Below are 26,609 nucleotides of genomic sequence, written 5' to 3'. Positions count from 1 at the left end.
GCAGACAGCAGCATCTCACTGGAGTCTTGAGCACCTCTGTGTATATTGATCAGCAGCAGTTCTCTGCATTTGGAATGGGGAGGGGTCAGCCCAGAGCCTTGCTCTTCTGGTCACTTCTCATATGTATGTGGGTGATTTGTAATTGTCTGTTTTCTGCCTGTCAGTCATTCTTAGATGCTGTGATTTGCATTTATTGTTTTGAAAGTTAAGTTTTCAGTCTGTTGGTGTGTGGGAATTTTTGTTTTATGTAACTTTGAAGTAATTATAGATTCCCAGAAATTACAAAAGTAGTCCTGAGCAGACCCGTGTTCTCAACAAGTTCCTCCTTTTAGGGCGGTATGTTGAGTAATTGTAGCTCCATACAAGAGCACTGAGTTTGCCAACTGTGCAGTGTGTCTAGATCCATGGGACCCTTGGTTAGTCAGACCCAGCTCTGAGCCCTCTGCGGTTCCTACTCTGCGAAGGTGGGTGCAGCACCTGTACCCTACTGCAGCCTGGATTGTCCCACTGTCACACATTCCCCTGCCAACCTTTTCCTGACTTTGGGTTCTGCTTATTGTTGCTTTCACATGGATGTGGGCACCTGCTCACCAAGTCTGAGGCTATGGATATTGTGCGAGCAAGAGCTGTCATGTGACCCATAGCTAGCTTCTCTCCTATCATTTCTCATGTGTTATTGTGTGAGCAAGAGCTGTCATGTGACCCATAGCTAGCTTCTCTCCTATCATTTCTCATGTGTTATTGTGCGAGCAAGAGCTGTCATGTGACCCATAGCTAGCTCCTCTCCTATCATTTCTCATGTGTCTATTGTGCGAGCAAGAGCTGTCATGTGGCCCATAGCTAGCTCCTCTCCTGTCATTGCTCAGACTGTTGAGGTGCCTTTCCTTTGGCGTTGTGGGTCTTACTCTGGGTACTTACAGTACAGTGAAACAGTTGTTGATGTCTGTGGCTTGTCTGGCCCATCTGTGATCGGTAAAACAGCCTGGCCACCTACCCTTCTCTCTGCTGTGCCCCTCAGCCCTATCTCAATATCCTTGGGTTTCTTCCTGGTCACTTGACACTTAGGGGAATTTCCCTGAGAAGGCACACAGGGTTCATGGTGGGTGCCACCCCAAGAGTCCTGTGGGCGCAGGCCTGGCACCCTGCCTGGCACACGCATCTCTGTGCAAATTGACAGGAAGCTGTGACAGCACTGAGACTCTGCAGCAGCTTCCTTGCTGGGCCAGCGCAGTGGCCAACAGGCTGCAGAGCACTCCTGACTTTTTCCTGGGCTCAGCAGTTTGGGACACTGTTGGCCCCAAAACTTTTATTAAAGAGAAACATGTACTTTGTTGTCATTCACTTCTGATGACATATACATGCAGAACCCTTCAGTGGAGCCCTATGGTTGCTATGTAAACCTTACCCTGGAAATCACTGAACATGGTGTGGTGGTGCACACACCTTTAATTCTAGCACTCGGGGGCAGAGGCAGGTAGATCTCTCCGAGTTCTAGGACTGCCTGGCCTAGGGCAGCCAGGGCTACACAGAGAAACCCTATCTTGAAAACCCAACCAAAAAAAAAAGAAGGAGGGCCGGGTAGTGGTGGCGCACGCCTTTAATCCCAGCACTTGGGAGACAGAGGCAGGCGGATTTCTGAGTTCAAGACCAGCTTGGTCTACAGAGTGAGTTCCGGGACAGTCAGGGCTACACAGAAAAACCCTGTCTTGGAAGAAAAAGAAGAGGAGGAGGAGGAAAAAAATACTGTGGTATAGATAGATACTGCTCCCCTCCCAAAGATATGTCCACATCCTAACCCTGATCCGCATGTGGAAACAGTCTTTTCAGGTGTCATTAGGAGAAGTCATCTTGGAGAGGCTGTGTTGGGGCTCATAGTCCGTTAGAGGGCCGTGGGTGTAAGGGTTACACTATAATATCTGCTGGAGAAGATACAGGACACCTGGGCGTTACAGGAAAATGAGTAACTTAAACTTTTTGGAGATTTCATTTCATTTTACTTATGTGTATGAGTGTTTTGCCTACATATGTATCTGTACATGTGTGCAGTGTCCACAGAGACCAGAAGGTGATGTTGAATCCTCTGGAACTAGAATTACAGACAGTTGTTAGCTGCCATGTGGGTTCAGGAACTGCAAAAGCCATCTTTTTATCCCTGGAAACGTGTAACTTTTGATGCGTTATTTGGAATGTGCTTGTAGTCAGGTTACGTGTTCATGGGAAGTTCAGATGCAGCCAGAGTCCTGTGGTGGTGTCCTGTTCATGGCGGCCCTCAAAATAGACTATCCTCAACAAGGCAAAGAGGGTGGCCTGCTTACAGTCTCTTAACACATCCTACCTGCCTCAGAATAGCTGCTAGGGTGAGTCTGTCTTTTCTGAGTGAGATTGTGACAGAGTCAGAGGGGACCTCTCTAAGTGATCCTTGCTTTTCCTATCATGTGTGGGTCATGTGAAAGTCTGGTGACCAAACAGAAAGCAGCCTAACCAAGAGCAGCCCACAGTTATTCTCCAGGGGAAAGTCGGGAAATGGACATGGGTTGGGTGCAGAGTGTGTTCCCTTCTAGGCTACCCTTGTCCCAAGTGAAATAATAGTTTAGATGTTTGTCACCTCATCCTATGCCCTTTCTCTTGGTACCCATGCTACCTGAGGACACTTAGGTGAAGGTTGCCAGCCACGCTCACAGATGGGATTTTGAGATGCTTTCTCCATCCTCCGTTGTGAACATGAACTTATGCCTATGTATGCACAGGAAAGAGCAGGGCAGCCAGTGGGTACCTGAGTCCTGTACCTCCCCCACAGGATGCCTTCCTCAGTGCTGTCACTCTGGGCTCTAGCTGCTCGGAAGAGTAGGAGTTAACCTATGATGCAGCACCAAAGGGAACTCATGGCTGTGGGGAACATCCATATAGCTGTGAGGTGTCTGTGGGTCTCATGGCTGTGGGGAACATCATATAGCTGTGAGGTGTCTGTGGGTCTCATGGCTGTGGGGAACATCCATATAGCTGTGAGGTGTCTGTGGGTCTCATGGCTGTGGGGAACATCCATATAGCTGTGAGGTGTCTGTGGGTCTCATGGCTGTGGGGAACATCCATATAGCTGTGGGGTGTCTGTGGGTCTCATGGCTGTGGGGAACATCATATAGCTGTGAGGTGTCTGTGGGTCTCATGGCTGTGGGGAACATCCATATAGCTGTGAGGTGTCTGTGGGTCTCATGGCTGTGGGGAACATCCATATAGCTGTGAGGTGTCTGTGGGTCTCATGGCTGTGGGGAACATCATATAGCTGTGAGGTGTCTGTGGGTCTCATGGCTGTGGGGAACATCCATATAGCTGTGAGGTGTCTGTGGGTCTCATGGCTGTGGGGAACATCCATATAGCTGTGAGGTGTCTGTGGGTCTCATGGCTGTGGGGAACATCCATATAGCTGTGGGGTGTCTGTGGGTCTCATGGCTGTGGGGAACATCATATAGCTGTGAGGTGTCTGTGGGTCTCATGGCTGTGGGGAACATCCATATAGCTGTGAGGTGTCTGTGGGTCTCATGGCTGTGGGGAACATCATATAGCTGTGAGGTGTCTGTGGGTCTCATGGCTGTGGGGAACATCATATAGCTGTGAGGTGTCTGTGGGTCTCATGGCTGTGGGGAACATCCATATAGCTGTGAGGTGTCTGTGGGTCTCATGGCTGTGGGGAACATCCATATAGCTGTGAGGTGTCTGTGGGTCTCATGGCTGTGGGGAACATCCATATAGCTGTGGGGTGTCTGTGGGTCTCATGGCTGTGGGGAACATCATATAGCTGTGAGGTGTCTGTGGGTCTCATGGCTGTGGGGAACATCATATAGCTGTGGGGTGTCTGTGGGTCTCATGGCTGTGGGGAACATCATATAGCTGTGAGGTGTCTGTGGGTCTCATGGCTGTGGGGAACATCATATAGCTGTGAGGTGTCTGTGGGTCTCATGGCTGTGGGGAACATCATATAGCTGTGAGGTGTCTGTGGGTCTCATGGCTGTGGGGAACATCCATATAGCTGTGGGGTGTCTGTGGGTCTCATGGCTGTGGGGAACATCCATATAGCTGTGGGGTGTCTGTGGGTCTCATGGCTGTGGGGAACATCCATATAGCTGTGAGGTGTCTGTGGGTCTCATGGCTGTGGGGAACATCATATAGCTGTGAGGTGTCTGTGGGTCTCATGGCTGTGGGGAACATCCATATAGCTGTGAGGTGTCTGTGGGTCTCATGGCTGTGGGGAACATCCATATAGCTGTGAGGTGTCTGTGGGTCTCATGGCTGTGGGGAACATCCATATAGCTGTGGGGTGTCTGTGGGTCTCATGGCTGTGGGGAACATCCATATAGCTGTGGGGTGTCTGTGGGTCTCATGGCTGTGGGGAACATCCATATAGCTGTGGGGTGTCTGTGGGTCTCATGGCTGTGGGGAACATCCATATAGCTGTGGGGTGTCTGTGGGTCTCATGGCTGTGGGGAACATCATATAGCTGTGGGGTGTCTGTGGGTCTCATGGCTGTGGGGAACATCATATAGCTGTGGGGTGTCTGTGGGTCTCATGGCTGTGGGGAACATCCATATAGCTGTGAGGTGTCTGTGGGTCTCATGGCTGTGGGGAACATCATATAGCTGTGAGGTGTCTGTGGGTCTCATGGCTGTGGGGAACATCCATATAGCTGTGAGGTGTCTGTGGGTCTCATGGCTGTGGGGAACATCATATAGCTGTGGGGTGTCTGTGGGTCTCATGGCTGTGGGGAACATCCATATAGCTGTGAGGTGTCTGTGGGTCTCATGGCTGTGGGGAACATCATATAGCTGTGAGGTGTCTGTGGGTCTCATGGCTGTGGGGAACATCATATAGCTGTGAGGTGTCTGTGGGTCTCATGGCTGTGGGGAACATCATATAGCTGTGGGGTGTCTGTGGGTCTCATGGCTGTGGGGAACATCCATATAGCTGTGAGGTGTCTGTGGGTCTCATGGCTGTGGGGAACATCATATAGCTGTGGGGTGTCTGTGGGTCTCATGGCTGTTGGAACATCATATAGCTGTGAGGTGTCTGTGGGTCTCATGGCTGTGGGGAACATCATATAGCTGTGAGGTGTCTGTGGGTCTCATGGCTGTGGGGAACATCATATAGCTGTGAGGTGTCTGTGGGTCTCATGGCTGTGGGGAACATCCATATAGCTGTGGGGTGTCTGTGGGTCTCATGGCTGTGGGGAACATCATATAGCTGTGGGGTGTCTGTGGGTCTCATGGCTGTGGGGAACATCCATATAGCTGTGGGGTGTCTGTGGGTCTCATGGCTGTGGGGAACATCCATATAGCTGTGAGGTGTCTGTGGGTCTCATGGCTGTGGGGAACATCATATAGCTGTGAGGTGTCTGTGGGTCTCATGGCTGTGGGGAACATCATATAGCTGTGAGGTGTCTGTGGGTCTCATGGCTGTGGGGAACATCCATATAGCTGTGGGGTGTCTGTGGGTCTCATGGCTGTGGGGAACATCATATAGCTGTGGGGTGTCTGTGGGTCTCATGGCTGTGGGGAACATCCATATAGCTGTGGGGTGTCTGTGGGTCTCATGGCTGTGGGGAACATCCATATAGCTGTGAGGTGTCTGTGGGTCTCATGGCTGTGGGGAACATCCATATAGCTGTGAGGTGTCTGTGGGTCTCATGGCTGTGGGGAACATCATATAGCTGTGGGGTGTCTGTGGGTCTCATGGCTGTGGGGAACATCCATATAGCTGTGGGGTGTCTAGGGAGGAGGGCAGCTTTACAGGGGGTCCTGTGGCCCCAGAGGAGGAGGAGTCTTTACCATGTGTTTGGTGTGAATGTGGACTAGCCTTCCTGTCTGCAGCTCTACGTCACAGTGCCTGTAAGAAGCAGGAGTGTCTCTGTAAGGGGTTCTAATGTTTCTGGGATGGACGGATGCAGATGGACTGGAACAAGTTCTCAAAGCTTGTTGGACAGTGAAGGGATGGACTGTCTAAGAAGGCAGAGCCTTTAGGTCTACATCTTTGTTTGCCGTGGTTTCCTTTCCTGTCATAGTTGTGGTTCTTGACTGGACTGGGAGGAGCGCTGAGAGGGGATTGAGGCCCAGGCTGTTGCCCATCTGTCTAACTCAGCTTGGCTGCCCCTCACACATCAGCTACATTTTGTGTTCATGAGAAGTGCTTGGAGTTGGCTCAGCAACTAAGAGTATGACCAGCATCCACACTATGGTGCTCACAACTCTAGCTGCAGGGATCCAACATTTGTAGACTCTGCTGGCACCTATTCATGTGCACATATCTACACACAGACACATACACAAATTTACAAAATTTTAAAATACATCTTAAAAAAATAATAAATGTAGCTCTGGCCATGGTGGTGCACTCCTTTAATCCCAGCACTTGGGAGGCAGAGGCAGGCAGATTTCTGAGCTTGAGGCCAGCCTAGTCTACAGAGTGATTTCCAGGACAGCCAGGGCTGAATGGGAAAGCCTGGTCTACAGAGTGAGTTCCAGGACAGCCAGGGCTGAATGGGAAAGCCTGGTCTACAGTGTGAGTTCCAGGACAGCCAGGGCTGAATGGAAAAGCCTGTCTCGAAAAACCAATAGTAGTAGTAGTGGTAATGGTAGTGGTGGTGGTGGTGGTAGTAGTAGTAGAACGATCACTATTACTATAACAACCATAAATGCTTGGGGCCCTGAATGACCCTTGGTAAGGCCTGTGGGGGCAGGAAGGCTACAGGAAGCACTGAGGCTGGGACTGCAGCTGCTTCAGTTCAGGAAGATGCTCCAGGGACAGTCCCAGTCTGTGAGCTGCCAGGCTGGCCTGGAGCTCCCTTTGTCTTCTTTCTACACTTTGTTTCCATCACAGCGACTCTGCTTTGGACAAAGGACCACACAGCTTTTGCTCAGGTCAGAAGTTGGCCTTCCTTCCCATGTAACCCCCTCTTCACCAACATTTCTGAAAACACCCAGGAAATAGTTGAAATTTGGCATAAGCGCCACTCCCCACCCCACCCCCAATTTGTCCACCTCTCCCTTATTGTGCAGGCGTGACTTTATCCAGGTTGGGAGGCTGACAATCAAGGAAGTGTCCTTAAAGAAAGGGTACTAGCTGCCCTACACCTGTGTGATCTGCAGGGACTTCACACCATCTATCCACTCTGTTACTACTCTCTGGTTGGACACATCCTGCAGCCTTTGGCCCCAGTGCGTGATCATGCTTTCTCTCGTATGGAACAGACAGGGTGGTGTACTGCTAGTATGAGGAAAGCGGGGCTTTCTATCCCATGCTGGACTTCTCAGGGACAGGCTGCGCATGTCAGGAGCAGATCTGGCTTCCCGAAACCAAGGAGGGCAGAGTGAGGGTGGGAATGAGAAGGAGTCGTGCTCTGCCTCCCTCCCTCACCCCTGCCCTCTGGTCTCTCTTCTCTTCTCAGTCTCATTCTGCACTGTTCCGAATCGGACAGATGAACAACGTGGAGCTGGATGACGAGCTCCTGGACCCGGTGAGTGGCCTGATGTCCCCTGTTCCTGCTGATCAGGGAAAGGAGGAAGGGCAGCATGGTCGGCAGATAGCAGGATGCCGAGAGAGGAGGGCCTCTGAGGCCAAGTGACCAGCAGCTGTGAAGAGGGCAGAAGTTCTGTGGAGGAGGCCACACGGTACAGAGACCTTTGTCAGAGGGAGCTTAGTGTGACAAGGACCCAATGAGCTGAGGACTCTAGGAATGGGTGAGATGGGGCTTGAGGACGGACGAGGAATCCTCAGGCGTGGAGAGAAACCATTTCCTCTGACCATGGGGTAGATTCTGGTGTCCCTAGAACAGCTCTCCAGGGGCTCTTACAAAGGATTCAATGTTCATGTCAGGCGGCCTACAGCTGCCTGCACTTGTAGCTCCCGGGGATCCAGCACCCTATTTTGACCTCCATAAGTACCTGTACTCACAGGCACATACATACCTACACGTAACAAACATACGTCTTGGGAAAACAAACAAGGGGCTTTGGTTGTCCTTGGTGCTGTCTGCTGTGGTTTCATTTGTCCCAATGGGCAGTGATGTAGAGTGTTCTCACATGTCTGTAAGATTAGGTGTCCTCAGAGGCCAGAGGCACTGGACCCCTGTGGAGCAGGAGTTACAGCTGTGATAGGTTGTAGATATGGGTCCCTAGGAACCAAACTTGGGCCTTCTGCTAGAACAACACTCAGCCTCTGATCCATCCCTGCAGACCCTGTGTCAGTTTTTTAGCTTTTCTGTTGTTCTAGAGGTTTGCTTTTCCCAGGACTGGGGATGGAAGCTAAAGCCTGTGCCTTCAGGCTCGCACGCTGTCACTGTGCTGCCTCCCTTCTTGGTATTATTGCCTCAATACATAACCCAGGCTGGCCTTGAATTTCCAATCCTTTTGATTCTGCCTCCTGAGTGCCAGGATTATTGGTGTGCTCCCCCACACCCAGCTTTGCTGAGGGCTTATAATGGTTTTTCAGCTTTGTTGTTATTGGTTTGTTTTGTTTTTCAAGACAGAGTTTCTCTGTGTAGCCATCGTTGGCCTGGAACTTGCTCTGTAGACCAGGCTGACCTGGAACTCAGAGATCTGCTATGCATTGGTTGATTTCTAGGGTGTTAAACTAACCTCATTCTCCTGAAACAAACCTGAGGTATCCCAGGGGGTGGAGGTTTGTAGATTTCTGTGCCTTCCCAGCCTTGGTGTCAGATAACGCAGGGCTGTGGGATTTGAGAGTCTGTTTCTAATTCCACAGGAAGTCGATCCTCCTCACACCTTCCCCAAGGAGATTCCACACAACGAGAAGCTCCTCTCCCTCAAGTATGAGGTGGGCTCTCTATCCTCCCTCCTGGGCTCAAGCCCTGTCCTTTACAGCCCTCCACCCTGTCCCCTGGCTAGGCTTGCACCAGTACCCTGGGTCAGTAATGGAGCTTCTTGTGCCCTGGTCTATGCAGAGCCTGGACTATGACAACAGCGAGAATCAGCTCTTCCTGGAGGAGGAAAGACGAATCAACCACACGGTGAGCAGAGTGGGCCTAGGGCTTGTTAGCCTGGGTGCTGGCACGTTGGGCCAGGCAGTGACCCTGTTTCATCTCTCCCTCCTTTTCTCCCCCAAGCTGTGTGTTCTACAGCCAGCATTTGTTTTCATGGCTTGTGTATTGGAGAATGGGGCTCTGAATATGGGACCCCCTATCCCCAGATACTGGAAACTGAGGGAGAGCTGTAATCATCATGGCCAATAAGGTTGTTCTGTAGATAGTATACAATTTTTCAAATACGAGTAGCTGGTTGTGAATCTCTAGAAAACGTTACCTCCTTGGGATTCCTGTGGCCTTCAGTGGATGGTCTTTGAAGCATTGGCTGAGTCTGCTTCTGGCAGACTTGTGGCGAGAGCTGAACGTTGTACTATGTGTGGTGGCAGCCCTTGACTCTGCAAGCACCAGAGCAGGTTCCTGGATGCAGCAGTCAGCTTTGACTGTACCCTGTTCCCCGTCTCTCTCTAGGCTTTCCGGACAGTGGAGATCAAGCGCTGGGTTATCTGTGCCCTCATTGGAATCCTCACAGGCCTAGTAGCCTGCTTCATTGACATTGTAGTGGAGAACCTGGCAGGCCTCAAGTACCGCGTCATCAAGGACAGTATCCTCCAAAGACACTGTGTGGGGCACGTGGGCTGCGGGCTCAGCAGCAGAGCCAGGCGTATGTCTTCATAAGCAGGCAGTAAAGAACAGAGCAGACCGGGCTCCATAGAGATCACCTACAGATATGCACGGCACGGCACATGTGTGGTGTTGTCCTAGCCAGGCTGTGAGAAGGCTACAAGTTTTTCGCTCACTGTGGCCTGCTAGCTAGTCAGTAGTTGTGCCAGCCCAGGTCATGAGATGATCTGTCCAGAGTGAGACATGTAGGGCAGATGCATGCTCCACAAGTACTGCAGTACCTGTCCTTGACCATCCCTGAGACATTGACAAGTTCACAGAGAAGGGTGGCCTGTCCTTCTCCCTCCTGCTGTGGGCCACGCTGAACTCTGCCTTCGTACTCGTGGGGTCTGTGATCGTGGCCTTCATAGAGGTAAAGCCATTGTGTGTAGGAGACTGGGTACCCTAGATCCAGAGAGGGCTTGGGGTCTTGGTGAGAGTGTGGGCTCCTCTAGCTTTCCCATCATGGGCACCTGTTAGTCTGTGACAGCGGAGGCTTTCTACCAGAGAGACTCACAGTGTGCTCTGAATGGGAACTGTTCAGTCAGAACGGAAAACACACTGGGACTTCCTCAGCTCTGCTCCTAGTGTGCACTGTTTAATCCAATAGTGTAACTCCCATCCCATCTCTTGGCCACCCAATTCATATCCAGCCCATAGGTACCACACCTACCCCATATTTACATAGAGCTAGTTAAAAGGTTATTCTAGGGCTTGAAGTTCCCAGGAATTTGGGCAATTCATGCAGAGATCCAAGCAGAGGGGGCAGCAGGACCAGTTACTCCCCAGGGAGACTGTACTCTTAACCCACAGGTGGCTCCTCCAAAATACATCTTAATTCCAAAGATCCCAGGAGCCCATCTTTTTCCTAGGTTCCTCTCTGCTCCTTGTCTTTTTTTGTAGGGGGAATAAAAGAAGGAATAGAGAACATGCAGAACCTGCTCTGTGTATATAGATAGGAAGTGTCCCCTCACACAGCTCACTTGGGGACACATAACCATCAGACTCTTCCCTTGACCCTTCACACATGCTCACAAGGTTTCCTCGGGGTTGCTCCATTCCTGACTGGGCGTAGGGAACGACCTCTATGTCCCTAACAGGAAGCCCATCCCCATGTCTGCCCTTGTGGTTGTAGAGGCTGTGTACCCTACTTTACCTGCTCATTGGCACCTCTGTCTTTCCAGCCTGTTGCTGCTGGCAGCGGAATCCCTCAGATCAAGTGCTTCCTCAATGGGGTGAAGATCCCCCACGTGGTGCGGCTCAAGGTGAGGTGTGCAGTGAGACAGGGCAGGGCAAGGGATTTCTGCTTCCGTCGTCTATCTTTGTCTTTGCTTGATCCTCCTCCACATCTGGCACAAGGTTGTGCATCTGAAAGTGGCAAAAGCTGGACTTTGCCTGCAGTAAGTAGTACAGGAGTGTAAGGTGGTGACTGCAGCCATGCAATGCATGTCTGTAACTCAGGACTGTGTGGCCCTGAGTATGTCAGAGCTGGAGAGGCTGAGCTAGGGTGGGAGATGGCCTGCCTTTCCTTCCCTGCTTTCAAAGTTTTCTCTCACACTCACATAATCTTAGCAGCATCCTAAGGCCACAGAGACTGGACAGTTGTCACCACAGTCAATTACTGTTTGTTTTTGCAAGGCCAGCCTTTCTGCCTGAGTCTGGCCAGACACTGCCTCCTGTCTATCTCAGAAGGCAGGTAGTCATGGCTTCCTTCGAGATGCTCCCTTGCCTGGTGCTCCAGGGCCTCCCCTGGGATGCTCCTGGGCCTGGTGCCCTGCAGCCAAGGAAAGTGTGGTCACTCCTTGGAACTGGAGAGCCCTGTGCTGCTCTGCAATAGAGTAGGGGACATGATGCTCCCGCACAGCACAGTGCTGCCTAGACTTTGTGGAACAATCTGGAATGTCTTGCTAACTACCTCTGGCTAACAGACTGGGTTTCGGAGACTTCCTCAGAGCCCGTGTGGGGCATGCTGTCCTTCCCAGTCTCCCCCTTCTCCCTGCACCAGGGGCCATGAGCCAGGATGGGCTCAGATAACAGAGTCAGCATTTGTTCACCCCTGACCTCCCTGGTCACTCACCAGGCTCACATAGTTTAGGGGAGTCATAGTCCTTCAGTCCCCACCTTCATGGTTCCTGGCCTGATGTGGGGATGAATACTGGGGTGTCCGTGGAACAGGTGCTTGCACCTGCATGTTCATGAGGTAGGGGCTATGCTGTCAGTCCCAGCAAGTAATTGTCTCCAAGGTAAAGCTGTGCTGGGCCTAGGGCAGAGGCATAGTCATATGTCAGGGCTGAGCTTCCTCCCTCAGAACCCTCCAGGGATATAGCAGCACTGAGTTCCCCAAGGGGGTGTGGAACAGGAGCCCTGGGCACTGGCCTAGCATTTGTGGCATGGGCGGATGGTGAGTGGGAGTTCTCCTTGCGCACCCAGCAGCAGCGCTGGCCTCCCTTGAGCCCCAGGGGTTAGGCATGTACAGCAGGATTACTCAAACTCCGTATCTTCCTTGTTTCTCCAGACGCTGGTGATCAAGGTGTCCGGCGTGATTCTGTCTGTGGTAGGGGGACTGGCTGTGGGAAAGGTAACAACAGAATGTGTGACACTGGTCCCTCCTGAGTCTGAGTTTCTGTCCGTTGGAGGACACCAAGACCCATGCGTGACCTCTGAGTACTGATTGCTTTGTGCTCCAGGAAGGGCCAATGATCCACTCAGGATCCGTGATAGCTGCAGGGATTTCACAGGGAAGGTCAACATCACTGAAGCGAGATTTCAAGGTGAGTCCTTACACACACTTGTGGACTGAGGATTCATAGCTGTGTTTCAGCTGTGTCTTCACCCAGACCTATGGGTCTCTCTCAACATCCAGTTCCTGTCACCATCTCTAACTCTAAGGGTGTCTGGCCTGCTCCCAGTCCAGGGGGTTGCAGACTATCTGGTCTCTCCATGGTCAGTCACTGGGATGCTGGTGTAATTCTGTTGAATCTCTGACCAGCTTCTCAGGACAGGCCCTTGAAGGAAGTCAGAGCTGTAAATGGCTCCTCAGACACATGGAATAATTTGGTCATGTTTTCCACTGTTACCAGCAGTAAGATAGGCATTACACTAAACTTCTATGCCAATAAATCTATAGCTGTCTTTTGAAACAGGGTTACACTGTCTAGACCAGGCTGACCTTGAACTTAGGATTCTGTCTCAAGGCTTCTGAGAACTGAAATGCCAGGGATGTACCACCAAGCCTGTCTGAACAATCCTTGTTAAAATTAGAACAAGTTTAGATATTTTTCCACTCACTGTGCTTTCTTCAGTCACTAGGGTAGAACTGGAACAAGAAGTTCATAGACTTCTTGCATGCATGGAGAAGTTCAGTTACTGTCACACATGGAATCCTGTAGTTATGTTCTCAGCTGTGGGTACATGGGAATGCCAGCTCTCCTGATTTTTGTCACTGTCTGTAATATTGCTCTCTGTGAATCCAGTAGCTATTGTGGTGTTGATAATAATGTGATTATCTAGAAAAATGCTCCCTGCTTGATTATCTCGAAAAAAATATCCCTGCCTCTTACAGCTCTTCTTTGGCCTGTTTGATGGGACCTGTTTCCAACTTCCTTTCCTGTGCTAAGCAGCCCTGCAGAGCCTCCCACAACACCCTGCATCTTTCTCTTTCAGATCTTTGAATATTTCCGCAGAGATACAGAGAAGCGGGATTTTGTCTCAGCTGGAGCTGCAGCTGGCGTATCTGCTGCATTTGGAGCCCCTGTGGGTAAGGAGGGCCAGTTGCACCTCGTCACTGGCTATGCCCTCGGGTGCTCCATGGATGCCAGGATGCTGAAGCATAGTTCTTGTAGGCATAGTTCTGAGGTTTGCAGACAAGTGCCTGGTGAGGGTGAGGGCAGGGTCTTAAAGACACCAGCCGTGGCCTGCTTCTACCTCGCAGCATCCTTGGTGCCTCTGTTGGGCAATGGCAGTGGATAGGCTGCCCTGTGGCCTTGGTGGCACTTTAGCCCTGCTATTTGCCTTCCAGGTGGGGTCCTGTTTAGCTTGGAAGAGGGCGCCTCCTTCTGGAATCAGTTCCTGACTTGGAGAATTGTAAGTGGCTGAGGAAGGTGCCCCGGCCAGGGTGATGAACTTCTTCATCCCTTAGAAGTTCTTTCTCCTAGTTAGCCCATCCTTTTGTGTTGTAGAGCCCCTCGGTGGTCCAGTGCGGTGTTAGTGCCTCTGAGGGTTCCTGGGGCCCGGAAACATTGCCTTCTCTCACGGCTGTGTGCAGAGCTGCAGCTCCAGCTCTGACAGCCCCACTTGGCTCCAGCCCCTTCCCTTTTGTCTTAGATGGGGTTCCCAGACACAGCTTTCCGAATGACAGAAGTCCCGGTCTCCATGCCTGCTCCTGGCATTCAGAGGAGAGTGTTCTGTATAACTCATAGAATCTACGTGGGCCACGTGTGGCTTTGAGGGTGCTGGGCAGGCCAGATAGAGCTCTGAGAACACTGAGTACTGAGTGGGTTGGGCCGGACTCTGGGAGTATTGGGTCTACCAGGCAAGTCTCTTAAGACTGACTTCTCTCTGAAACAGTTCTTTGCTTCCATGATTTCCACCTTTACATTGAATTTTGTTCTGAGCATCTACCATGGAAATATGTGGGACCTGTCCAGCCCTGGCCTCATAAATTTTGGAAGATTTGACTCAGAGGTAATTTGCTAGCCATATAGTTCCAACTTGCCCTTTCTGGTGCCACCTGAGAACCCCATTGGGATAAGGCTGAGACCTGAACATGGCTTTGGGAAAATATAGATCTGAGTAGGGATGCTGAACTCTTGCCTGTTGGTGTGAGGGCCCTGCAGTGCTCTGAGGGTATGCACAGTGAGGGTGTGCACAGGGAGCTGCTCTAGCTGTGAGTGTACCACAGCTGCAGAATGAGATGGCTGCACAAGCCACCCAACCCAACCCAGCTCAGCCATGAAGGGCCATGGGCATAAGGTCTTCCCAAAGACCATTTACCTCACCCATGGATCCTCTGCTTCTGACAGAAGTGCTCTAAGGTCTGTGCATGTAGGCAGAGCTCCTCCCAGCCCTGTAATTTAAGCAGCAATTTCTCAAAGCCTTTGCTTTCTCCCCTCTGCACAGAAAATGGCCTACACCATCCATGAGATTCCAGTCTTCATCGCCATGGGTGTGGTGGGTAAGGGCCCCTCCCTATAGCATGGACCAGAGTGAACCTGTGTTGGGGAGGATGAACTCCCAGCTCTGCAGTTGCCTTGGTCAACTTGCCTTGGTCTCCACCCCTCACCTCCAGGCATAGCACTGCTAGAGTTATTATGCAGATGCATGCGGTGGTGGGCACTGCAAAGCTCCAGACTTGGAATGAGATTCCCTGGGGGATGGGGGAGGACTTTACAACATCTAAGGTTGAGAATTTCCTATCCAAAATACTCAGGGCCTGAAGTGGTTCATATTTCTTTTTTTCTTTTCTTCTTCTCCTGGAATTGAGAATGAATATATATATATATATGATTCAGAGGGGACCCAAGCCTTACAGGAGTCCATCTGTTTACACCTTATACTTGACAGAGGTCAGGTGTAGATTTTCCTACCTGAAGGTCATGTCCATGCTCCACTGTTCTGTGAGACTACCATTAGTCTCTTTTCTGGTTACAGGCGGCATTCTTGGAGCTGTGTTCAATGCCTTGAATTACTGGCTAACCATGTTTCGAATCAGGTGAGAACTCTGTTTTGTGTACCAGATTGACAGGTACAGCTCCACTGGGTGGGTGCAAGAAATGGACAAATTGTGGAGGCCTTGTCAGTAGGGGTCCTTCCTGAAGGTCTGTTCAGCTCAGCTGCTCAGGGCAGGTGGAGAGAGTGTGGCCTGGGGTAGAGGGACAGGTAAGTGCAGCTGGGGGGTGGGGTGGGGGAGGAGGTGGCAGGGGCTAAGGAGGCTCCTCCCCTGAAAAATGTTCCTCGGGTCCTGGGGTCTGTGAGAGTTAGCAGATAAAATTTGTCATGGAGAACAAAGTCATGGGTAAGTTAGATGCTGCCCACCGTCTGCCTGGGGTGCCAGCCCTTTTATTAGAAGAGCAGCAATCAAGTTGTTTGGGAAGGTCTTGGGCTCATGGCATGTCTACCTGTGTTCGCACTGGTTTCAGCTGTTATGCTGGTGTAGCCACAGGGTGAAAGATAACCCCAGGAGTCTGGGCTGATTGATCATTAAACCTGTGTTATCCTCTCATCAATGGGTTCTGGGTCTGGTTTTCCTGGCAACTGCCAGGGGCAGGGCAGATGAGGCTACTGTCCCTGGCCATCCCTGCAGCAAAGTCCACTTTGGTCTCTAGGTACATCCACCGGCCCTGTCTCCAGGTGATTGAGGCCATGCTGGTGGCTGCTGTCACAGCAACAGTTGCGTTTGTCTTGATTTACTCGTCTCGAGATTGCCAGCCCCTGCAGGGGAGCTCCATGTCCTACCCACTCCAGGTAGGCACAGGCTTTGGGCTGGCCCTGTGAGCAGGACCCACTGCAGGCCTTTCATTTCCCAGAGGTAACAGTGCTCTGTGTGTAGGGTCCCATGGAAAGCTGAGGCTGTCTGTCACTAGGTTCGTGGGGAGTGGGTTCTAGAGTGATCTCACCAAAGTCCTTTCCAGGACTTCCTGGAGAGAGTTTTAGACTGAAGCTCAGAATAGATTAGAGAAGTGCATACCTGTAACCTCTGTCCTCAGGCAAACAAATGATGTGTCCCTCCATGTAGTAAAATAGTACTCAGCTGAGAAGACCGGGCCTCCTGGTTCCCAGGACCAGTGTCCCACTGTCGATTCTAAAGCATTGCTTATGAAGCTCCTAGGATCCTGTTTCTTTTGGATGGCATGGACAAATGGACCTCCATCACCCAGAGAGGTGGTCATGCCAGTGAAACCCTTTCTGAACTTCACCTCGGGCTGTATTCTGAGCCCAGATCCTGTCTGGTGCTCTCCAGACTCGGGGTACATGAGCAGCACTCCACCGCACAGCATCTGCCCTGTGGCCATCTCTCCCTCTGTGTCCTTCCTTTCTCAACTCTGCAGCTCTTCTGTGCAGATGGTGAATACAACTCCATGGCCGCAGCCTTCTTTAACACCCCTGAGAAGAGCGTTGTCAGCCTGTTCCATGACCCACCAGGTAAGTGCAGTCAGCATGGCTGCAGCTTCCTATGGACAGTGGGCAAGCTTTTGCCTCAGAGGTCAATGGTCTCAGCTAAGGGGTCTTCTCTGGTGTGGTGAGGTGTGCTGCAGTGCAGGAGCCAACATGGCACCGCACAGGACTGCTGGGTTCTTGGGGGTAGCCAAGCACCGGAGAGGGACTGGCTGCGCTCCCAGTCTTCACCTTTCTTCCTAAGGGCAGTCACCCGAGTTACCTCCATCTTTCTCTCCAGTGGAAAACTTAGCCTGCTGGCTCCAAGCTCAGGCTCTCCGGGGCTCAGCTGTAGCCCTGGTAGTGCCTAGAGTTAGTAGTGTGCCTCTAGTGCTGCAGAGCTGAGCAGCCTTAGACCTGTGTTTCCAGCTCCTCCCTTTCTGTCTAGTTTGCTTTCTCCTGCTGATGAAAACCAGCTCGAGAAGGAATGGGTTTACTTAGCTTATAGGTTGTGGTCCATCTTTGAGGAAAGCTGAGGCAGGAACTGAATGAAGCAAAGACCGTGAAGGAACATTGATTTCTGGCTTCCCACAGTATGCTGGATCCTCACACTTCACTTAGCAATCAAGAAAACGCCCCAGCAGACATGTCCACACCTGGAGGCAATCCTTTAGTTCCCTGTTCACAAGTATATCAAATTAACAACTGAGGTTAACCATGACATACACCCTACTTATGGGAACAATTGTTTATAATTGTGTCTTACCGTAAAGCTACTGGGGACTTCCTTGTGTGGGGGGCTGTCCATAGGAAAGGATCATGAAAGTTAATGCATAAATTTGCCATAGACTAAGCCAGTGGCCTCTAACATGTGGACCTCTGCTCTTACTGACTTGTTCCTGCTGACATCAGTCACCTGGTCCATGGTTAGCTGCACAGACTGCTGGCACATCCCCCAGCCTGGCCTTCACATAGGCCACTGCGGTTCCTCTCTTTTTGGCCTTTTCTGGTTTCTCATCCACAAATACAACCTCATCATCTTGTTTAGGATCTACAAAACTCCCACTGAATTATAGTGGCTAGGAGTGGTTTGGGGGCCCAATGGGGACCCAATAGAACATGTCTTGGTCACCTCTCCCCTCTGGTGAGTGTTTGCCCTGAACTGCTAGCTATTGCAGGGCTCCTGGGCTCAGGGAAGCTGCCCTAGTGCAGCTGGCATATGAAGTCACACAGATTGAGTCCAGCTGAGCTCTCAGGAGTATGGGCTTCCTCTTTGTGCTAGAGAACAGCCTCTACATGGGGCAGGGCACGTTGACTTCAGGCTGTTGCTCGTTCTGGGGAGTTTGGTGTTGGCATTATGGGCCCTGAATTTGACAGCTATGCTGCCATCTTGAAGTTACCTTGCTGTACTTCCTCACCAGCACTTCTGATGGGACCTACCTCTCACCTGGAAACGCTGAGAATACAGAACTTTCTGGGGACCACTGGGAATCTGGGCTCTGGTGCCCATGGCAGGCAGGGAATCCCTGCACAAGCCTGAGTCCCAGCTATAGCCAGATGACCTTCCTTTCCCCTAGGCTCCTATAATCCCATGACTCTCGGCCTGTTCACCCTGGTCTACTTCTTCCTGGCCTGCTGGACCTATGGCCTCACAGTATCTGCTGGTGTCTTCATCCCATCCCTGCTCATTGGGGCTGCCTGGGGCCGACTCTTTGGCATCTCCCTGTCCTACCTCACAGGGGCAGCGGTGAGTTGGGGGAAGCACGCCAGAGCTCTACTCCTCAGGTGTTCCTGCTGGCCCTAGGTCTAGGGGATACCACAGGTGGGATCTGGACACTGGGTGCATCTAGGCAAAAGCTCTGATGCCATGGAATACTACATGACATAACTGGAGACACATCAGGGAGATAAGGAGCCCAGATCCGTCTAGCACTGACCTGATTGTAGGCCTCAGCCCTTCCTCTCACCAGCTGCCAGGCGGTTTTGATCTGTGTGTTTTCTCACTTCAGTTTGAGTAAGGTTGACAAGTTATGCTGGGAGGTGGTAGGGCACACATTTAGTCCAAGCACTCAAGAGGCAGAGGCAGGCAGATCTCTGTGAGTTCCAGGACAGCCTGGTCTACAGAGTGAGTTCCAGGACAGCCAGGGCTACACAGAGAAACCCTGTCTCAAAAAACAAAAAAGAAAAGGAGAAAAAAAATTATTTTTAATTTTAAAAAAAAGGGAAGGGAAGGGAAGGGGGAAAAACCTAGATTGACAAATTACAGAAGGGATAGCAACAGGAAGCCTGTAGCTGACCCTCCCCTGTCCTTAGGCTCAGGTGTCTGTCTAGATCTGCTTTGGTTGGGTTCTGTCTTCTGAGATGTGGTTCACAGGAGTGATTGCTGTGAACATAAACAGTTCAGTGGCATTAGATGCTTAGCATTGTGCCACAGTCCCTTCCAGCTTCAGTGTTGGTTCTTCACCTAGAAAGGAGCCCTGCTGTATTAATAGCCACTCCCATTTTCCCTTCCTCAGTTCTGTTAGCCTCTACTTCCCACTGTCTTTGGACTCATCTGTTGTCAACATTTCCTAGGGCACACAGTATATACCCTCATATCTGCAATGTCAACTGAGTGTGATGTCCTGTTGTTTGATCTGTGTTGTGACGTGTTCTAGGGTTTCTTTCTTCACAGCTGAATGTCTTTCCTTGGGTGATTCAGTGTGTCCTCGTGGACATGGGCCGTGGCACCTTGTGCACACTTTTGTCTGCTGTCCTCACTGTCTGTAGATTCCTTGGCAAAAGCACAGCCTTATCAACTCATGGGTGTGGGCAAGTAGCATAGTCTGTACCTTGTCCCTATACGTGGCACACCTAGCTAGAGTGTTAGCACACTGTTTGTAGCAGGGGGCACTGGAGTAAGATGTCCTGTGTGTGCATCACTATGCCCAAGCATAACGTCTTCACTAGTAGGCCCTGGTAAGTTGGGTGAGGATTACCACCGTCTCTGATACTCACCCATGTTGCGTCCCGCAGATCTGGGCAGATCCTGGTAAATACGCCCTGATGGGAGCTGCTGCTCAGCTTGGTAAGCCCCAGCTCTTGCCTTCTTTGGTGAGTTAGCCTCAGTTTTACCCTGCCTACCCGTTGTGTGTTCCACCATGGCTACCCTTTGCCATTTATGTGAGCAGGACTGGAAGTGAGGCAGATGAGGTCATCAGTTCCATAGCACAGTCTGGGGGCAGTGGGTAGGGCTCAGCAGTTAGCATCCTTGCCTCTGGGGTCTGGAAAGTTGGGTGGGTAAAAAGACTGCAGATGTAGCAGAGCTGAGGATCCTATGTTTAGAGGGACAGGGGCTTATGATTACCCCCACAGGTGGGATCGTGAGAATGACCCTTAGCCTGACAGTCATCATGATGGAGGCCACCAGCAACGTGACCTACGGTTTCCCCATCATGTTGGTGCTGATGACTGCCAAGATTGTGGGTGATGTTTTCATTGAGGTGCGCAGCATGAGGGGGGTGGTTTGTCCTCTGTTACCCTGGATATTGTCCTTGTAGCCTGGCACTGGGGTTTAAGGGGCTTGCGACAGCTGCAGAAGGAAGGGAGCCCATTGAGTCATTCCCATACGCCCTCTTCAGGAGGAGAGTACAAGTAGGGCCCTGGGAAAGACAGTGTGCCATAAGGACCCCTGGACAGTGTCCTGAATCCTGACTCTGTACCCAGGGCCTCTATGACATGCACATCCAGCTGCAGAGTGTACCCTTCCTACACTGGGAAGCCCCAGTCACCTCACACTCGCTCACAGCCAGGTATGGCCAGCTGGCCTGTTAAGCCTCTGGGTTCCTGGGTGCTATGGGTGGATGTGGACAGGGCAAACACTGAATGCCTGTGGAGAGCCCAGGTCCCAGCATTCCCACTGTGGCCGATTCATGGCTAGTCTCCCAGTACCTCCTTAAGTCTCTGGCATGGAAATGGGGGTTCTGGGGTCCCAAGTCTGACAGCTTTGTGTCGGTCAAGTATTTACATGGTACAAAAGTTCTTAAAGAAGTCCCCTGACAACTTGTGCTGTGGTGTAACTCACTTGGCTTGGGCCTCTTGGCAGGGAAGTAATGAGCACACCTGTGACCTGCCTGAGGCGGCGAGAGAAGGTTGGCATCATCGTGGATGTCCTAAGTGACACAGCGTCTAATCACAACGGATTCCCTGTGGTGGAGGATGTAGGAGACACCCAGGTACTGTGGACACCTCTCTGAACGTCAGCTCCTTTTTTTTGAGACAGGGTTTCTCTGTATGGCCCTGGCTGTCCTGGAACTCACTTTGTAGACCAGGCTGGCCTCGAACTCAGAAATCTGCCTGCCTCTGCCTCCAGAGTGCTGGGATTAAAGGCATGTGCCACTACGCCCAGCTCTTCAGCTTCTTTTTATTTTGTACCTGTGAGCAGCACATGTCTCGGGGTGGGGAGGGGGGTGTTATGTAGTTCACCTGAATAAGAAACTTTAAGATATTATTTTTATTCTATTTATGTGTTTTGCCCACATGTATGTATGTGTACCACATGCATGACTGGTACCTGAAAATTTCAAGAGATCCTTGGAGTTGGCATTATAGATGGTGAGAGCTATCATGTAGGTGCTTGGAATCAAGCCTGGGTCTTCTGCGAGAGCATCAAGTGCTCTTAACCAGCCACTCATCAGTTCTCCAGCTCTTGAACAGGAAATCATGTATTCCTTGTAGAGTAATAAAGTCCTCTCTTAGCTGGACTGTCCCCCACAGACCACAGGCCTTCGGTGGTTCTATCTGGACTTCTTAGTCATGGTGTTGGTGACTATGAATCTGTCAGAAGGTGCTGGTGAGGGGTGAGGCCAGCTAATGTTGACACCCTTGGCCTGCTAGGATGTGTTGGACATTGGCACTGATGGACTGAAAGAATGTAAGGAACACACTTGGGCTACATCTTGCTACCAGTTGATTTCTTTCTCAGCATGACTTCCATGCTCTGCTGGAAGGCTTAGCCCTGTGTCAGATACTTGAGGGATTAGCAGGATTGTGCGAGACATGCTCACTTCAATGCCTGTACTTAGAGGTGACCGTGGAACAGCAGCCATGGGCCAATGGGGGAATCTGGCCAGAATAGGATTGGCCAAAGTTTCCCACTGCGGTCTCAAGGCCTCTGACTCTTTCCTCTCCTGCAGCCAGCCAGGCTCCAAGGCTTGATCCTGCGTTCCCAGCTTATCGTTCTCTTGAAACATAAGGTACACCCAGCTGCCCTTGGGTGGGAGTGTCCTGGGCACCGTCCTTCACAGTGGCAGACACATAACTGGCTGCTGCCTTCAGGTGTTTGTGGAGAGGTCCAACATGGGTTTGGTGCAGCGGCGGCTGAGGCTGAAGGACTTCCGCGATGCCTATCCACGCTTCCCCCCAATCCAGTCCATTCATGTATCCCAGGATGAGCGTGAATGCACCATGGACCTTTCTGAATTCATGAACCCTTCTCCCTACACTGTGCCTCAGGTACTTACGGACCCAGAGGAGTTGGAAGCAGGGCTGGGGTATGGTTTGATGCCTTATACACTTTGAAAAGATGGTAAGGAGCCTCTGGAATCGTGTGGAGTAATTGCTGCCAGGCAGAGGAGGCTTCCGGGATCGTGCAAGTAGAGCTTGCATCCTGAGGTGGCCATCTAACCAGAATGTATTAGGGACAGCCTGAGAGAACCCCATTAGCATTACACAGGTCCTTAGAGTCAGGCATGGAGGGGAAGAGGCAGCTCAGAACCCTTGAAGTGCTTGGTTTGGGGGTTTGAATCTCTTCCTATGCTGGGTAAAGTGGGCTAAAGGCAGCTGATTACTTTGCAGGAGGCATCTCTTCCTCGGGTGTTCAAGCTCTTCCGGGCTCTGGGCCTGAGGCACCTGGTAGTAGTAGACAACCACAATCAGGTGAGACTGCTGTCTGTCCTGCTGGAGATTACGGGAGCTGGTTCACACTCTACTTCCTATATTATTGCTAGGTTGTGGGTGGACATTGGGTCTTGTCTGTAAGCCTGGGTCCTAGCCTATTATTATTGTACACCTACTTGGAACTAGTATGTGGAGTATGCCATCACATGGAGTAGAAGTTCTGTAGACCCTATGGGGACTCTGTGACCTGGTATTGTTCCTACAGGTGGTCGGGCTGGTGACCAGGAAGGACCTAGCAAGATACCGCCTAGGAAAGGGAGGCCTAGAAGAGCTTTCACTGGCCCAGACGTGAGGACTGGCCCCCCAGCCTTGGACAGCAGTACCCCAGCCCCTCTGCACCTCCTCCCAGGGTCCCTGATCTCAGCCAAAGCCTTGCCCCCTAGGCAGTGCAGCAACAGGAGCAAATGCCCTCCCTAGGCTTGGCTGGTGTGGGGGCCAGACCCTTTGTCCTGGGCAGTTGGTTTCAGCCATCAGCACTTTCCCTATGCCCTGACCCTCCAGGCCTCAGAGTTGCCCCACTCCTGGTTCCTTCTCCCAGGATGAAGCGTGTGTTTTCACACCCCTGTGGCTCACTTTTGAGAGCCAATAGAGTGTGTGTGAGAAAGACAGACGTGAGCTACTACCTACTGCTGTCTCTGCTCTGACTCTGAGCCCTTACCCTGTCTGCACTGCTCACACAGCCAGGGGCTTCAGTAGCAGGGCATGAGGAGCTATTACAGCCTGGAGCAGACTCTGTCAGGGAACCCACATGTGCCACACATGCCGCCCCGCATCTTTGTCCAGAAGATGGGGAGACTGGTTCTATACCTGGGGCTTGTGATCTGAAAATCACATGAAGACTGAATTTGAATTCACCAAATTCTGCCCTAGGCTTTCAGACCTGGGGTCATGGCCCTGGACCACAGCCAGAATGCAGGTCTTTTTGAAGCCCTTAGGTCCCTGGGGTCCATAGTAGCTTGCTTACTACTGTACTGTGTGCGAGGCCCTTGGGAAGTGGCCTCCCAGGGCCTGGCCATCCTGGGGTAGCCCTAGGATGGATGGACCCGTGAGCACCTGTCTTAGTCAGGGTTTCTATTCCTGCACAAACATCATGACCAAGAAGCAAGTTGGGGAGGAAAGGGTTTATTCAGCTTACACTTCCATACTGCTGTTCATCACCAAAGGAAGTCAGGACTGGAACTCAAGCAGGTCAGAAAGCAGGAGCTGATGCAGAGGCCATGGAGGGATGTTCTTTACTGGCTTGCCTCCCCTGGCTTGCTCAGCCTACTCCCTTATAGAACCCAAGACTACCAGCCCAAGGATGGTCCCACCCACAAGGGGCCTTTCCCCCTTGATCACTAATTGAGAAAATGCCTTACAGTTGGATCTCATGGAGGCATTTCCTCAACTGAAGCTCCTTTCTCTGTGATAACTCCAGCTGTGTCAAGTTGACACAAAAATAGCCAGTACAATTGACCCCTTGTCAACTTGACACACAAACACATCACTAGTAAGCCTCAACCCTTACATTCTTATTCATTCCCAAAATCTAAATAACTTTAAAAGTCCCACAGTCTTTACATATTCTTAAAATTTCAATCTCTTTAAAATATCCATCTCTTTTAAAATCCAAAGTCTTTTTACAATTAAAAGTCTCTTAACTGTGGGCTCCACTAAAACAGTTTCTTCCTTCAAGAGGGAAAATATCAGGGCACAGTCACAATCAAAGCAAAAATCAATCTCCAACCGTCCAACGTCTGGGATCCAACTCACGATCTTCTGGGCTCCTCCAAGGGCTTGGGTCACTTCTCCAGCCATGCCCTTTGTAGCACACACATCGTCCTCTGGGCTCCAGATGCCTGTACTCCACTGCTGCTGCTGCTCTTGGTGGTCATCTCATGGTACTGGCATCTCCAAAATACTGCATGACCCCTTCAGTCCTGGGCCGTCAACTGCAACTGAGGCTGCACCTTCACCAATGGCCTTCCATGGCCTCTCACAGTGCCGAGCCTCAGCTGCTCTGCATGACCCCTTCATGCTTTCAAAACCAGTACCACCTGGGTGACCCTTACACATTACCAAGTCCCGCTGCAGAAGGAGTACAACCTTGCCTATCTCTGGAACACAGCCTCTTTGTGCTTTCAGAAAACACTTCCCAAAAGATGTCACCTCAACGATGCTGGTCTCTTCTTAATCACCGCTAATTTCTTAGCTCCAGCTAACCAGCATCAATAGTCCCAGTAATGCAAAGTTTTTGCTTTAGTAGTTCTGGTATCTTGTTAATCACAGCTGATTCTTCAGCCCCAGCTAACCAGAACTACAAAATCTTCACAATCAAAACAGCAATGGCCCTGAAAAGAGTCTTTAATTTTCCCTCTGAAATTTCACAAACCAGACCTCCATCTTCTGCACTGTTCTCAACATTATCTTCCAAGCTCCTACACAACATCTGACAGAGCTCTTAACAACGAATGGATCTTCAAGCCCAAAGTTCTAAAGTCCTTCCACAGTCCTCCCCAAAACATGGTCAGGTTGTCACAGGAATACCCCACTCTGCTGGTACCAATTTGTCTTAGTCAGGGTTTCTATTCCTGCACAAACATCATGACCAAGAAGCAAGTTGGGGAGGAAAGGGTTTATTCAGCTTACACTTCCATACTGCTGTTCATCACCAAAGGAAGTCAGGACTGGAACTCAAGCAGGTCAGAAAGCAGGAGCTGATGCAGAGGCCATGGAGGGATGTTCTTTACTGGCTTGCCTCCCCTGGCTTGCTCAGCCTACTCCCTTATAGAACCCAAGACTACCAGCCCAAGGATGGTCCCACCCACAAGGGGCCTTTCCCCCTTGATCACTAATTGAGAAAATGCCTTACAGTTGGATCTCATGGAGGCATTTCCTCAACTGAAGCTCCTTTCTCTGTGATAACTCCAGCTGTGTCAAGTTGACACAAAAATAGCCAGTACAGCACCAGAGCCAAGGAACTTTACCCCTGATCCCTGTGTTGTCAAAGCTGGCCCCACTGACGTCCCTCAGTCACCTTCAGAGTCTTCTCCCCTGGGAACTTTGTAAAGATAGTTGCAGTGTCTCTGGCACGAGTCTGTTACAAGGCCACACAGGGTCTTTCTTTGGAAAGCAGGCAGCTCCTGCCTTTCAGTTGTCCCTCCAAAAGAGCGGCTCTTCCTTCCATGAAGAGATGGGCTAAGTATGTTGAGTCTGGAATGAGAAATGAGAGCCCCCTGTTCTCTGCCTTGGGCTCAGCATTCTGGGGAGTCAGGCACTCAGCATGGTGATAAACAAGTGCAGATGGCACTTTCTGTAAACAGTAGCTGCTGTCTGTGTCGGGCAGTGGTGCAGTTCTTGAAGAGTACTGCAGCCAGCCCAGGGCCCAGTGGGAGGGCCGTCCAGGGACTCTGGCCTTCTCGTCCCATCTCAGACTTGCTCTCAGACTCACTGCAGAGCATGGGTTCTGTGACCTGCTTGGATGGCATCCTGTTCTCAAGCCTGGCCACAGCAGGCTCTTCAAGAAGTTAAAACTGACCCATCTGGTGTAGAGGTCCAAGTGACAACGCCAGGGGTGCTCTGGACTGGGAAGGGCCATTCCTAAAGTTGGACCCAAGGGGTGAAAAACACTGCACAGGGTCTCAAAGACTTGGTACCAAAAAAGGCACGTGCAATCTGTCCATGGCTGTGCAGTCTGTCCACAGCCGTGTGCTGACTACATGGTGAAATGATATTTTTGGATATATTAGGTTAAATAAAACAATCAAAATTTGTCTCTCCCAGTATTCTTATTTTGACTCTTGGGAAGGCTGAAATCCCAGCGGCCTATTCTGTGGTGTCACCCTGTGTATCTGTGTCCCATTTGCCTAGGACCCTTCCCTTCTGCTTTGTGTGTGACTCAGGCCTGTGATGG

At 51.1% G+C, this 26,609-nt stretch overlaps 1 protein-coding gene across 2 annotated transcripts in view; it reads left to right on the top strand.

The window, feature by feature from the left end:
• Clcn7 (Cl-/H+ antiporter 7) overlaps positions 1–26,469 on the top strand; it is a 33,078-nt gene extending 6,609 nt beyond the window's left edge. The window contains exons 2-25 of one of the 2 annotated variants that reach the window (XM_085833340.1): positions 7,433–7,501; positions 8,749–8,820; positions 8,948–9,013; positions 9,497–9,629; positions 9,952–10,061; positions 10,873–10,953; positions 12,204–12,266; positions 12,376–12,459; positions 13,352–13,445; positions 13,707–13,771; positions 14,255–14,371; positions 14,807–14,861; positions 15,338–15,398; positions 16,012–16,150; positions 16,735–16,828; positions 18,358–18,527; positions 19,796–19,847; positions 20,135–20,241; positions 20,486–20,571; positions 20,865–20,994; positions 21,955–22,014; positions 22,097–22,273; positions 22,616–22,696; positions 22,923–26,469. In XM_085833340.1, the coding sequence (XP_085689466.1) occupies positions 7,433–7,501; positions 8,749–8,820; positions 8,948–9,013; positions 9,497–9,629; positions 9,952–10,061; positions 10,873–10,953; positions 12,204–12,266; positions 12,376–12,459; positions 13,352–13,445; positions 13,707–13,771; positions 14,255–14,371; positions 14,807–14,861; positions 15,338–15,398; positions 16,012–16,150; positions 16,735–16,828; positions 18,358–18,527; positions 19,796–19,847; positions 20,135–20,241; positions 20,486–20,571; positions 20,865–20,994; positions 21,955–22,014; positions 22,097–22,273; positions 22,616–22,696; positions 22,923–23,009 (2,253 nt within the window). In that variant the 3' untranslated portion in view covers positions 23,010–26,469. Of the gene's footprint in view, positions 1–7,432; positions 7,502–8,748; positions 8,821–8,947; positions 9,014–9,496; positions 9,630–9,951; positions 10,062–10,872; positions 10,954–12,203; positions 12,267–12,375; positions 12,460–13,351; positions 13,446–13,706; positions 13,772–14,254; positions 14,372–14,806; positions 14,862–15,337; positions 15,399–16,011; positions 16,151–16,734; positions 16,829–18,357; positions 18,528–19,795; positions 19,848–20,134; positions 20,263–20,485; positions 20,572–20,864; positions 20,995–21,954; positions 22,015–22,096; positions 22,274–22,615; positions 22,697–22,922 lie in introns of both variants that reach the window. The other variant, XM_021185965.3, reaches the window with a different exon arrangement.
• The last annotated feature ends 140 nt before the right edge of the window (positions 26,470–26,609 follow it).

This window comes from Mus caroli, unplaced genomic scaffold (genome assembly GCF_978045245.1).
Source record: "Mus caroli unplaced genomic scaffold, Mus_caroli_1 scaffold_18, whole genome shotgun sequence".
Classification (NCBI taxonomy): Eukaryota; Metazoa; Chordata; class Mammalia; order Rodentia; family Muridae; genus Mus; species Mus caroli.
Note: the sequence above shows the minus strand (reverse complement) of the source record. Positions and strands in the feature narration are given on the sequence as shown.